This window comes from Taudactylus pleione, unplaced genomic scaffold (genome assembly GCF_031769625.1).
Source record: "Taudactylus pleione unplaced genomic scaffold, aTauple2 ptg000251l, whole genome shotgun sequence".
Classification (NCBI taxonomy): Eukaryota; Metazoa; Chordata; class Amphibia; order Anura; family Myobatrachidae; genus Taudactylus; species Taudactylus pleione.
Window position 1 is genome coordinate 3,516,824 of NW_028284653.1, and position 14,991 is coordinate 3,531,814.

At 44.4% G+C, this 14,991-nt stretch overlaps 1 protein-coding gene across 1 annotated transcript in view; it reads left to right on the forward strand.

Annotated features, from left to right (window-relative positions):
• LRRK2 (leucine rich repeat kinase 2) overlaps positions 1-14,991 on the forward strand; it is a 247,136-nt gene that overhangs the window by 72,476 nt on the left and 159,669 nt on the right. The window contains exons 21-22 of the mRNA XM_088480191.1: positions 847-1,017; positions 5,922-6,037. Of these exons, the coding sequence (XP_088336317.1) occupies positions 847-1,017; positions 5,922-6,037 (287 nt within the window). The remainder of the gene's footprint in view (positions 1-846; positions 1,018-5,921; positions 6,038-14,991) is intronic.

Sequence of the window (14,991 nt, forward strand, 5' to 3'; positions counted from 1 at the left end):
CAATCTACTAAATTGAAAAATCTTTGATAAATTTCTTAATAAGAAACTTTTGGCCTAGGGGTGCTGTAATAAAAAACGCTGATGATTCAAGAAAGTTTGGTAATCACTGTGGTGTTTGAGGGCCGGCGACTAGGATCGTTTTACAAAACGAGGGCATCTCATTTTACTTGTACGGTACTGCACAGCTGCTTCTCTGGAATTAGGCCCAAAGTTCTTTGATAAAGTACAGAGACTGCCTCATAGTGACCTTAAGTATTCGTTTAAACATGGAGCATATGGCTTGCCAGAAAGAGCTTGCTAACTTTGTCAAGCAATGACTGTGCATACTTATTGTTTTAGTAAGGGGCTTACCTCACTGCAGAACTGTTTCCACATAAGTGTGTTTTTATCCTTTTAAAAAAAAAAAAAAAAAAGCTAAACAAAAATCCAAGTGTGCATAGAAAAAAAATATAGGGAGCTGGTTCTGGAATTGTGTGTCATTATGCTGGAAGGGGAAAGGACTAATACACAAAATGTGTGTGTATTTATTTGCACAACAAAATCAACCATAGAATTCAATAAAAGCACTTACAGATTGCTATGTGCGGAATTGTCATTTTAACACTGTAATCATGGTGTTCAGTGTTGTTATAACTACTGATTTCTTGTCAAAATATCTTACTTGCTTATGGTCTTTGACATCTAACCTTAATTTGGGTTTGCTTCCAGAATTCACTACAATTACATTTTACTTTTTAAAATGTATGCCAGTAGAACGGTATAATATGTATTTATTAGTATTGCTTGGTTTATTACATTATTACTGCAGTTCTGTAAGAATTATACGTAAATTGACTTGATTTCCAGACTTGGGGCCTATTTTGGCACGGTTGGTTTTTCGGTATCAGAACAAACATGGCTGCAGATCTTCAGGAGATTTAAGTTCAGAGGAGGATGTATTTGATAAAGGGGATGAATCATTCGCAGATGATGCTTTTGAAGATCTATTGGCTTGCAGCGATGATCTGGATAGTGAAGGTAACATGGACTGCAAAATGTGTTGTCCTGAAAATATTAACATTAGATCAAGTTCTACAGTATTAAAAACAACACATTAGATCAAGTTCTACAGCATCTTCAGTTCTCATATAACTTGCTATATCAGTTAATTTTAAAGTAAATGTTTACCCTATAACAAGTAGTTCCCTTCACTTTCTTTTACTGCTAGATTAAGGTCAAACATGTTTTTCTGTGTAACTGTATATTCCTATATATTTGAGTATTATCTAGATCAGTGCTCTCAACAGGTCATGGTTTGAGGATTTCTGCCTGTGGAAACGGGTGGGATAATTTCTGACCTAGCAATATAGATGAACTCACCTGTGCATGATTAAAGAAATCCACAAAACATGACCTGTTGGGGATAGTTGAAAACCCCTGATCTAGATGCCAAGTCATTTGCTTAGGGTAAAATATGCGTACACACGCAGTACCTTTTATTTAAAAAAAAAAAATCTTAGATGTGCCCATTTGCCTAGTGCACAATTCTAGGATGATATTCATTTATTCACTCTTTCATTTTTCTTAAACCTGTGAGTATCCTATTTTTCTCTGTTAAAGAAGTAGTGCCCAAGATCAAGGGGCAGGCTGGTCTGGGAAGCATGTGCCCCCCCCCCCCCCCTCCCCACCAAGCTGGATCCCATTTGAATGCACACGGTCCACTTATACATAACCAATATAAACAAACCCTTGGGCAGTGATAGGTATGAGTGGGCTGTGAGGACGGCAGTGAGAGTTGTGTGGGGGACAGTTGAGCTATGAGGAGGGCAGTATCAGCTGTGAGGGGAGTTTTGAGGAGGGCAGTGTGAGTAGTGAGGGGGCAGAGCAAGCTGTGAGTGGGGCTGTGAAGACGGCAGTTGGACCTGTGGGGGACAGTTGAGCTGTGAGGAGGGCAGTGATAGCTGTGAGTGTGGTGTGAGGAGGGGAAGAAACTGTATGTATAGCCTACATAATTAAAAAAATAATAATAACAAAAATAAAAAAATAAAATAAATATATATATGTCCCAAACAATCCGCACACTCTTTGGTATAATCAATACGCTGATATAATATAGTGTAGGGGTGCACTCACCAGTATTCAAACCAGTTCTTTTTAGAAGATATGTTTATTCCATCATGATATGAAAATCCGACGTTTCAGTCCTCTTTGGACCTTTGTTTTGGCGCTGACCCAAAGAAAATACACCCAAGCAGAAATGCTACGGCAAGCAGTCATAGAATAAGAGCTCTTATCTATGCTGGAGAAAGTATGCGGCAATCTAGATTTCTACATCCACTGGGTCAAAGATACAAAAGACACAAAAGGAATAGGGAAAGAAAATCATTTATCCACATTCTTTTACTAAGAGAGTAAGACCCTGCTATTATTTCCGGTGAACTGGATTTTTGAGTGCGAACACTTTGGGGTCTATTTACTAAGCAGTGTGAAAAGTGATAAGAAGGTGATAAGGTGCCAGCCAATCAGCTCCCAACTGTCATTTTTCAAACACAGCCTGTGAGATGACAGTTAGGAGCTGATTGGCTGACACCTTATCACTTTCTTATCACTTTTCACTCTGTCTCCTAACACTGCTTATTAATTAGACCCCTTTATTCTATATGTAAAACCACTTTAAAACCGTTTGGATACAATTTATTTATTTGTGTATTTCTATTTGGGAGAGTGGTGATAGCTCCCTATTATTCAAAGGCTGAAATTGTGGATTGTAAGCGCAAAGTATAGATCAAAATCTTTATTATTCTGCAAGAAGACTTTGCCTATAATGTGAGGGAGAGGTGGGAGTGGTCAGTAATGTTGTGCCTAGGGGTGGCCTGATCCTTAAATCCATTCCTGGGGACTGTCTTATTTCACAATTTTAGCTAGTTTATTTACTGAGCTATTTGTTCTAATATTTAAATGTGATCAAATGTACCTGAATTGTGAATAAGGCCTTCCCAAATATAAGTGCTTAGATCTGGCATGATCCCTACTCAGTGGCGTAACTAGGGTATTTGGAGCCCAAGGCAAATGTAAAAATGGAGCCCCCCCTATGTATGCGTGCGTGGCAAAATGGTCGTGGCCACTTAAAAATGGGGCGTGTCAACGTGACACACTCCTTTATCGTCACTCTGAACATTCCTTTCCACCTTAACCCCAGTAGTGTCCCTTATACAGTACCCCCACTATGCAATTTCCCCAGTTGTGGTCCCTCTTATGCAGGCCTATAGTAGTGCCCCTTATACAGTACCCCCAGTAGTGATCTCCCTTATGCAGCCCCCAATCAGTTCCCCTTATACAGTACCCCCAGTATGCAATGCCCCCAGTAGTGGTCCCCCTTATGCAGCCCCTCATTAGTTCCCCTTATTCAGTACCCCAGTAGTGGTCTCCCTTATGCAGTGCCCCCCCCCCTATGAAGTGCCCCCAGTAGTGGTCCCCCTTATGCAGTGCTCCTTTATATAGTGCCCCCAGCAGTAGTCCCCCCACCCCTTATGCAGTGCCCCCAGTAGTGTTCCCCCCCTATCCATTGCCCCTTATACAGTGCCACCTGTAATTTTCCTCCCTATTTAGTGCCCCTACTAGTAAGCCCCTTATATAGTGCCCCCGGCAGTAGTCCCCCCCCCCCCCTTATGCAGTGCCCCCAGTAGTGGTCCCCCTTATGCAGGCCCCCAGTAGTCATCCCCCTTATGCAGGCCCCCAGCAGTGATCCCCCCCTATCCAATGCCCCTTATACAGTGCCCCCTGTAGTTTTCCTCCCTATTTAGTGCCCCCAGTAGTAGTCCTCTAGTAGTAAGCCCCTTATATAGTGCCCCCAGTAGTAGTCCCCCCCCCGATGCAGTCCCCAGTAGTGCCCCCCCCTGTAATGGTGCCCCCAGTAGTGCCCCCCCCTGTAATGGTGCCCCCAGTAGTGGTCCCCCCCTGTAATGGTGCGCCCCCCCCCACCCCGCGATATGCAGACACACAACACAAGTAAAAAAAAAAATACAAAAAAATACACTTACCTGAATCCACGCTCCAGCTCCAGCCACTGCTCCCAGCGCCGCACGTCAGTCCTCCCGAGCTGGCATGCTCTGCATTATGGGAGAGACGTCATGACATCATGACGTCTCTCCCATTACCCATTGGCTGCTGGTTAACCCATTGGCTGCTGGTTAACACACACATCGCTGCCGCACTGGCGGTGATGTGTGTGCTACTGCACAGCCTGAGACCGCCCGCCTCCCACCCTCCTCCTGGCGCTATTGGGTAAGCGCTCAGGGGGATGGAAGGTCTCGGCTCTGCAGCAAAGGACCGGCGCTGGGCGCAGGGAAGCCTAGCGCCGGTCTTTTGTAAATGTGTAGCGTTGACCGAACACACTGCGGTCGGCGCTACACTGCCTAACTAGGGCGGATTCGTACAGTGGCCGGTGGCGCCCCCCCCCCCTGCTCGCCGCCGGTCCTATAGCACCCAGGGCACACGCCATACTCGACCCCCCTTAGTTACGCACTGTCCCTACTTCTAGTTACCTAACAGTCTTGCTTAATCCTATCAATGTGCAGTCTTATTCCTTAGTAGCCAATGCATATGCATAATGGGTGAGATTCAAACCAGGCTGCTGAAAAGGTCACAGATCTGATTTATATCGCTGGCATCTGAATACATTCTTGTATGTGTATGAGTGCTGCAAATTCTATCTCTCTGCCACATAAGACTAATTGTATGAGTAGCTAGTGTGGAGAGTATTATTAAATGTCACTGGGGTCAGGTGGCACTGGGTTCGTGATGCAGCGGCAACCTAGACAGAATAAGACAGTCTCACAGTGAGATTGTTAGCTCAGAATGTGACGGCCCTGGCCTCAGTAGTGCCACTGAAGACCAGCCCTTATGATGGACCTATTTTTATTTTGACGTCTTAGCCTGCAGCCATATCCCCCCTTTGTTAATCTATCCGTCTGCACAAACAAAATCTGACACAAGAAACTACATAATGAAATAAGGGTGCACTTTTCTAGAGCATTTTAGTAACACATATAATACTTCTTTCAAGGTATTGGATAAGTCTTATTTAATGTTTTGTAATGTGTCATCTGTTCTGGCAACTGGTAGTTATTTGCAATTGAAGTGATAACCGGCAGTAGTATATAAACCACTGTTCAGTTACTATGCATAATTAATCCAAATACTGAATACAGTGACTACTACTTTGGGAGATTTCTGATAATATTTAACATCAGTTGATTTTGTGTTGCAGTGTAGCAATACTATGTAAATTGTGGCATAGTATAAACCTGAGTTACAGTAACCTTATAAACTGCAAATTTAATAGCAAATCTATTTAAAATCAGCAGCAATTACTATATCTATTGACTGTATAGGTAGTGGTTGCACATTTATATATTAAATTATACCTCAACTACTGTAACCACATATGACATTGTCATTGCATGTCATCCCCATTTATTTTACACTAGGGGTTGACTTAATACAGAATATTTATATGACAGTCCTTTAATGAGAATCTATTTATAGATTTAATGTTTAATTGTGTCATTGACAGACAAATTAAAGTGGCTACATTAATGACTGTAATCTTATTTATTTTTTCTTATTGTTTAACATTCAAACTTTGCACTGGATTTTCACACTATTTCAGTTTTATATTTCACTTTATTTTCGCATAATTTAAAATTATTATTAAAGGAAAAATTACCCTAAATCAAATCATCTTTTTTTTATTTTTTTTATTAATTGCAAAGTGCATTTCTTATACTTAATTGGTTTTTACCTCTCAATGCCCTACTTAGGAATGCCTTTGTTTTTTCCCATTTCTAATATATGTTAACAGAATAAGTAATATACTGATAACCTTGTATATTATGTTGATGACAAAAATTGCTTATTAACCACATTATTTCCATTTTAAGGCAGTGAAGGAGCGCTTCCTATGAAGAAACCTCACTCCTTTGTCAATCTTGATATTCATAAGGAAAACTCCAAGCTAAATCATGTAACACTGAGTCAAAGACAGACTAGCTCTTTGGTAAGATGTATTTTATATGCAGAAAGTTATTCAGTGCTCTTAACATAAAACACTTGAGCTATAGTTTTGAATGTATGTAATTGTGTACTTTAAAGAGGATGACCACTTTGGGGGCATACACTGTCCTTTTATCTCAAACATGTAGATTGATGTATGTCCACCTCCTAGAACAACCTCCTTTAACAAGACCCAGCTTTCCTTAAACACTGGTCTTCAGACATGAATGCCATGGTCAGTATGGAGTATGATTGAGGCCTGTTCCTGGTCTTAGAGACCTGTGTGATAATTGTATACAGTCTCTAAAGCACTAATGGGTTGCTAGGATTTCTCTCTGCACCTCCATATAACACTGGCGGATTGGGATGGCAAACCAGTCCGGGAATTTTCTGAAAGGAGTCTTAGTAGGAGTGGGTCTGTTGAGAGGGGCAGGATACTCCCTCATAGGGCCTAATTCTAAGTTTGACGCAGTCGCAGCCTTAGTTGTGTCTTTTGCTGCAGTTATGACTTCAACTTTATGCTAATGCCCTTCCCTGGTGTACATCCTTGCTTCCGAATGTGCAAGGCCTGAGACGCTCAGTGTCTCCAGATGCTGCAATCATGGTTTATGCGTCTTTTAGACACCATCGGTCGCACCATTGAAACTTGCACCAGCCCTATGATAGGTGCAGATCATCTGTCTGTGTATGACCTCCAGTGTGATAAATTCAGCATCTCTGGGCCTGATTCAGTGGTGGACACAGTGCCAGTGTTTACATCATTGAGCTTATGTTTCGCAACTGCGCATGCACAAAAAATCTTGGAACGCTTACTGTGCAGTCTCTTACGCCATCAATAACACTAGAGAAGGAGTTTAATCCCTGGGTGTTTCAAGGTGGAGACTGGGAGGTGACTTATAGTGATTACAAAAAGAGGCCGTTTCATGGGTGGGTTATGTTTAGTTGAATTTGAGGAAAGTAGATAGAGTAGACCCTTGGCTACCGCAAATTACAATTCTGTGATGAATGTTGCATTGTTGTTTGAGTGTTTGCAATCCCTATCGCACATGTACAGACCAGGAAGTGTACGAGCGTCTCACTGCTCGTACACTCCATCGCACCATGGTGCACAAAAGGAAGGCTGAGATTTGCAGTTGAATATTCCCGTAACCGCTACTGCAAGAGCAGCTGCTACCGAGTATGCATTACCAATCATCTCTGAATCAGGCCTTCTGTACGCAACCACTTTCAGCAACATGCCCATGTCACTCTGATAACATGCTCATACTATGCTACATCTATCTCTGATTAGCTAACCCCCTGTAACCAACCAGGAACACCCAAAACATTTCTAATCACTTCTTCGTGCGTGCGCCTGAATTTGTACTGTGACTCTGTGCGAGCACCTTCTGGTTTTATGTGCGGTGCAGCGCAGACAAAAAAACATCACTACAGTCCGTTCAACACCGCCTGCCATCGACTCAGAATCAGGCCTACAGTGTTGTATACGATGCCATAGTGGTGCTTGATATTATAAAATAACTACAAAAGGTTCATGCATATTTACTGTATATAATGTAATTCCCCTTCTATCTGCTGATCTCACTCATTTTAAAAATGTTCAGAGTTGCAATAAATAGAAAATAACAATAGCCAAAAAATAAATAAAAATTAAACAATCTGCCTGGCATTAATATGTTAGTAGTTAGCAGCTTGTGTGATTTTAAGGTTTAACATCACTCCAAACATGCAGCATCTTACATGCCTGTTAGTAGAAATGCGTCCACAGGATATCGGAAGCTGGTTCCTGGTTTAAAAAAGGAACCACGGCGCTTTCTTCTAACAGGCTTGTTTGCCCATGATATGTCAGTTTTTTTTAGTTTTCTGATGTACGTGTGATTTATCCTAAGTAAATCATTTTGCTTTTAACATATTACACTATCTGCACCCCCTATTTATTTTTGTTTTGTGGCTGATGAGGCAGACCAGTCAGCTTGCCCTGTGTGGAGACAGTCCAAGTGGGACTGTGGCAGCTATAGAGCTCAGTGTAAAGAACAGGGTATCCCAGAATTATCTGGGTTGATAGAGCTCAACCCTTTTGTATTGCCCAATTAAATGTTTATCAGAAAAAATCAAAACAAAAATTCAAGACATAGGTTTTGTTTAGATTTTTTCTGATAAACATTTAATTGGGCAATACAAAAGGGTTGAGCTCAATCATCCCAGATAATTCTGGGATACCCTGTTATTTGCATTTATAGTTTCAGAGGGGGACAAACCGCTGAGATTTGAAGCTCACCCGCACATGACCTTAGTGCGCAAGTGTCAATATATAGTTCATAGAGCCCAGTGTGCCTGAAGGCCAGTGGGGGCCAGGAGGCCGGTGTCCATACCTGCATGAGGCAGGGAGGACCAAAAGAGACTTTGTGGAAGCCAAGCCATGCCAGGAATCTGCGACTATACCTGTGACAGACAGGACTATAAGAGACTGTGTTGCGTTTGCAGACTAGCTGCCCTGTTAGTTAGGGGTCAAGCAGTGTGGTAGTGCCCTGAATTGGGGCTAGGTTTTTCATATTTCTCCTTCATCCACTAGGGGACACTGGAGTTCAAGACAGTGGGGTATAGACGGTGGTAGAGCAGAGCCTGGCACTTTAAATAATTCTGAAGTGTGACTGGCTCCTCCCCCTCTATGCCCCATCAGCCCCAGTTTTTAGAATGTGCCCGAGAGAGCCGGTCACATAGGGCTGAGCTCCAGCCCACACTTAGTATTTTTTCTTTTATTTCAACTTTATTTTAATTTCTAGCTTTCACAAAGCATTGAGGACAGGCTGACAGAGTACTGCGTCTGTCAGCCTGCTACATGGAGGCATCAGGAGACCCGCCACCACTAAAAAGAGTGTGTGTCGGAGTCCCAGGCACCCTGGCAGTAGCTCAGGGAGGACACGCCACAGCTTAATATAGAGGCTGTGTCCGTGCTTCCGAATGCCTAGCCGCAGCCCTGATGCCAGCAGTGGTAAGTATAGCTCTGTCCCCTTATGGGGAACGGAGTTTAATCTGCGGCCCCTCTGCCCCCTCCCAGGTTCAGGTGGTATATACTGTAGTATAACCCCTCCTGGAATCCTGTTATAACGCGCTAGCGTTATTACAAGGGGCGGAGGTACCGCGCATAGAGCGCGGATACATGTACAGGGAGACTGTTCAGACAGTCTGTAATGTTGCTGCCTAGCAGCATGCCTGATCCCTGCACGATGAGCGCTGTCTTACTTTATAGAGCCTGACAGCGCTCTGTTTGCTGCTCTCACGAGAGCCGAATCCTCCCTCTGCTATATCCCCACGGGGAGGGAGCCTGCCGCGACCCGCTACTCCCATAAGGGAGTCTACATTGCGCAGCAGCGCGGCTGTTCCCTGCCGCGCTGGCGCTTGAAGAAGCACTGGCGCTGGCTTCTGCAGGGAGAGGAGCACAGCCGCCGGAGAGCGATGCTGTTATTCACAGCGCTCTCGGCTGCTGGTTGCGGCGCCGGAGATTGCACCGGCGCTGGCTACAATTGGCCGCATGGCGGGGCTTAGGGAGCTGCTCAGCGCGGCTGTTCCCTGCCGCGCTGGTGCTTGTAGAAGCGCTGGCTTCTGCACACAGCCGCCGGAGAGCGAGGCTGTTATTCACAGCGCTCTCGGCTGCTGGTTGCGGCGCCGGTGCTTGTATGAAGATGCACCGGCGCTGGCTATTACGTTCCCGCTCCCCCACTCGCATTATGCCTGCTATACCAGCCATTGTTTGCGCCCCGCCCGCTTAATGATAAGGGGCGGAGTCTAGTCCATGCTGGCGTGCACAGATGCCGCCATTACCTCCAGCGAGTATTCTAAAACAGCATATGCACCTGCCTTAAAAGGAGCCGGGGCTTATTGCCAGCATCTCCTGCATCCTCACTCTGGAGTTCTGTGGGGGGTTCTGTGGGTTTTATTCCCAGTACGTCCCTAACTGTTTGGAGTTTGTATGTTCTCCCTGTGCTTGCATATGGCCTCTTCCGTTTTTTTCTTTACTTAAACCTACAGCACCTGGTCTTATTAGGTTTAACGGCACAACTGTGGAGTTTGTAATTTAACCTGCAGTCTTTATATAGATTCTGGCTCTGCCTCATCTCTGTTATATTGCACGTCGGTAGTTCCCCTACGGAACTGGGCAGTGTACTGGTTTAATATTATATTTAAAAAAAAAAAAAAAAAAATGAAGCACAGGGAGGAACATGCCACAGCCTAATATAGGAGGTTGTGTCCACGCCACTTTGCCCACCACATATCTATCAGCGCCTACGGCCACACGCCCGATCTCGTCTGATCTTGGACGCTAAGCAGCGCCAGGCCTGGTTAGTACTTGGATGGGAGACCGCCTGGGTATACCAGGTGCGGCAGGCTTATTACATTGAACATCTGGGGCAAATATGCTTGATGTGTAACAGAATAATGCAGTGTGTTTCTTCCATCTATAGCTGCCAGAGATCACTCTGCCTAAATGTGTATAGTATGCATAGTCGGGCCACTGTTCTGGCTGCTGCCAGAAATTACGGTTATTGCATATCTTTAACTCAAGGTTACAAAAAGGGTGCGTCCCATCCTCAGGCTTATGCCTCACATTGGCTCACCTTAGGAATGAGCCGTACTCTTCTCATGCATATATGTGGCTGCACATATGTTAAATCTCAACAGCCTTCGGTGCTTACCTTAGAAGGTATGCATCTGTGCATCTATATGGATTTATATCTTATTTATTCCCTTCGGCAGCACACACAACACGAAGTAGTAACATATGGCCGTTGTGGTGGTTGCCATTGCTGTCTCGCATCACTGAGGTCATCTTTTGATTTCCATCATCTGGAGCCAGAAGGGCACACCTGATAAGGCGAGTACACCGGTAACGGAAGGGTCCCAGGATGGCAATCAGTCTGGGATAGTACGTTGCTAACATTTCCTGCCCCAACGCCGTAGCAGAATGACAGCCACGCCCGGCACATGAGCAGTCTCCCTGCGTGGAGGTAAGCCACATGTATGTATATACTTGTATTTTAAACTAAACCCGGCGTTAAGACCTGGGGCTCAGTTCCTTCCATGGCTCTAACTATTGCCCATGTTATATTTTTCAAATTATATCGTCACCTACTAATCTTGTATGTAGGTACGCGTAGGCATGTGGGGATTTGTGTGTGTATATATATATATTTTGCTTCTTATCCTTACCATTAAAAGCAGGGGTAGGATATGTTCTTCTCAGTTTTATGTCTGATACCTAGCATATTTAAAGAGGATGCTGCGACGAGAGGCTGGACTCTCCTGATCCGGTAGTTTGTTCTATAACTCCGCTTACACCATCTCTCCCTAGGGATTAGGTGGTGTGTGTGTATATGTATATAATTATGGATATGTGTAGGTATGCCTATACTTCCACAATCATTAAGGTACATATTATTCCACGTCTGGAAAGCTGCCAGGGTTTACCAGAAGCTGTCTGTTATATCCATACATATTATATGGTGGCTCTATAGACTAGAGTCATGTTCTGCAGCTTACATAGGATAGTCACAGGCTCCTACGGCATTGCTTCTAGTATGGACTCTATACATGTCCTGGGGCCTTCCTGTATGTCCACACATGTATATGTACTTACACCCGCCTCGGGTTATAGTCCTGTTTCTGTCAGTCTATATCTACGGCGTCCACTTCGGGGGACCTATTAATTACAACTACACTCTAGGGCGTACTTAGTAACCAACTTGTAAGACACTAGGAATGCAGTGTGTGTATATATAGATATAGCATGCTGATCTCCTATTGCGGGATATATATATGTGTGTGTGTGTGTATATGTATGTAGCGTGCTGATCTCCTGGTGCAGGAGTTTGACAACTGACTTACTATGTCGGTACTAACTCTTCCTTTCAAAGAGTTTGCCTTTTCATGCAGCTATGTTTATGTGTGTGTATGTGTATATATACTGATATATTCCCGTTCCTTGTATGAATTTTCCTAATAATTGGAGAAATCTGTTTTTGGCCCTGACTGGCGTTATCACTACATATATATATCTCTTCTTACTTGGGATAATTAACGCATTCTATGTCTATGTACAGGTACCTTTCCCAGTATCGATTCTGGTACTTTATATTATTGTCTTGTCGCATATCTCAATAAAATGGGTATCTGATGGTCCCTTGGGTACATTTCCTATCAGTACATAGAGAATCCAGGATCTATTCCATCCTCATGGCTTATTTAGTTAATTTACATGAGGCCTAGGGCCACCCGCCGATATAGGCAGGGTCTGGCCTGGGTTGTATCAGATTGTGGGCGTAATACACACTTCACCATTATAAGTGTTAATGTAAGGATACACTAGCAGACCGTTTTTGGGGTATGTGTAATCTCTATATGGATACATATCCCTAATGGAACAGGCTCAGGTATAGCGTCCTGTTGTACGGCCTTCTTGTCTCCACTAACAATTTGCTAGTTTCTACAGTATTTTCTTCTGCAGCATCTCCAGACTGAAGTCCGTGCTGTAGAGCATTGATCTTTGCCCACTGAGGCTACTCTCTGTACCTGTCGTGGTGGGTTGCTGTGAGATGAATAAGGTCAGTGACATTCTACATAGCGTCCAGAGGGCTTCTGGTCGCTCACAGGTAAGCGGGCTTACCCCACTAATACCTCGGAAGATGCTTCCTTTTCATGCATCCTGACATAGCTGTTGTTCTCTCTTACGCACCCTAGCTGCTGTCCTAGCAGCCTTCAGTTCTTTTAAATCAGCTGGCTGTACACTTTAGAGCTTTCCTGGTGTGTAGGTGCATAGTTGTAACATTGAGATTTGTGACCCTATTCTACTGGAATCTGTTGGGTTTATGGACTGAAGCGCATCTATGGGCTAATGCACATTTTTACTATAAAGTGTGACAGTCTCTATGTTCCATACAGGGGGCCTGGTTTGTTTCCTGTTCAGTATCTGTTGATAAATTCAGCACACTGACAGGTACCTGAATGGTACCTTCATAGTTGTCCTAGTGCTTTAGCCTTGCGGATGGGATACTTCCCTATATTGGTAACTCTCCCTGGGTGGAGGGGGCATCCGTGCTCTTTTTCTGCTAAGGGTATCCTGGGTGTTTTCATACTATGTTCAGGCCAGTAGTTGGTACTGATTACACTCTACCATCATGTAGGAAGTTGTCTGCTGTTTGACAGGAGGGGTGGTACTGCCGTCTGACCCACTGGAAGGAATTGTAGTCTCAATCCTCTCGTATCCGCCTCATTCCCAGTGGGATCGCCACTCGTTGACAACTTCTATGGTCTAAACCTTCCACTGGTTACCAACCCTTTAGTAGTTGGACCTCGAGAATGGTTCAGGGCGACTGTTAGGTCGTGACTCTTGCCTCCTTGTTTGCTTGGTTAGGAGTCTGTGGACGGGTTCAGCTCCGTCTCTGTATATTGGTATCATTATACTTTTATCTATATGATTGATGTCCCGCAGTGCTGGGATTCTGCTGTCTGAGACTGTTGCAGCTTCCTGTAGTTGTCGCTGGTACGGTTTTCTCGAGTTTTGTTCTCATGTTACTGCCATTCTATGGATTCTAGTTGGGGTTTTTCTGCTCCCAGCGGTCTTGCTTGGTCTGTTTTTGGCTGAGCTTACGGTGTTCTGATGCTTCTCATCTGCGGCTACTCTCTAGCCGTATTCCATTGAATTTACGCTGTAAGTTGTGGAATGTCTGTGACTGTTCAGCAAGGAGCTCTGATTGTCTCCTGGCTCTACGACATGCCTCCAGTCTTGGGCTGTCCCTGTTTCGGTTGGCCGAAAGGTCGGCAAGTTCTCCGCGCTTCCCACCCGGGAGGTTGGCTTTGGGACGTCCCCACTGTCTTGAACTCCAGTGTCCCCTAGTGGATGAAGGAGAAAACAGGATTTTGGTACTTACCGATAAATCCCTTTCTCCGATTCCACAGGGGACACTGGACGCCCGCCCAGCGCTGCGTTCCTGCCGTTTTGTTGGGTCCTTATCTAGTTGTGTGACTGCATGTGTTCCCTGCAGTGGGTTCCTCTGTTCTCCTTCAGTCGGTATTGTTCCGTTCTGTGGTCTTCTCCTTACCGTCTCCTCTCGGGCTCAGTTCTTAAAACTGGGGCTGATGGGGCATAGAGGGGGAGGAGCCAGTCACACTTCAGAATTATTTAAAGTGCCAGGCTCTGCTCTACCACCGTCTATACCCCACTGTCTTGAACTCCAGTGTCCCCTGTGGAATCGGAGAAAGGGATTTATCGGTAAGTACCAAAATCCTGTTTTTTGTTCCTGACTGCTGATAGTAAAGCTCTATTTTATTTATTGAACCTAAAAGCTGTGTGTTGCGCACCTAGACTCTGCACTACTAACCCCTCTACAGAGTTAAATTACACCAGAAATCCTAACTAGATTATGTAATTTCTACTGACTGGGTTACTACTGACTGTGTGACACAGTCAGAACCGCAGTGCCAGTCGCCCCTTATCTCCTGTGTTGCTGCTCGAGCTGTGATGAGTGACTCACCGAACTCCCTAAAGGAACTATTGCAGCTGGGCATGTGCAACATCTCCTTGGCCATTTCACTCATACAATACAATGAGCTGAACTCCAATTGGGGCAGTTATGAATCGACTGGGCTGGTAACAGAAATCATGGGGCCCGGTTCACCCTTGGGAACGTTCCTTATCAAACATTTTTTTTATTAAACTATATTTGCTAATTTGGTATACCATTTGTATCAGTAATATGATTTCTTTAGAATTGATGCCTTTAATGAAGAGCACTGTCCCCGATCCTTTTACTTCGAATCCTACCAGTCGTGGATAATGTCCAGCCACTTCCCTCCAGTTCTCTTCAGCTTCATCCCCCAGTGTCTTTCAAGCTCCAGTCCCCCCAATGTTTCTCCAGCTCCAGCCATCTTTTGTTTCTATAGCTCCCAATGTCTCTTCAGCCC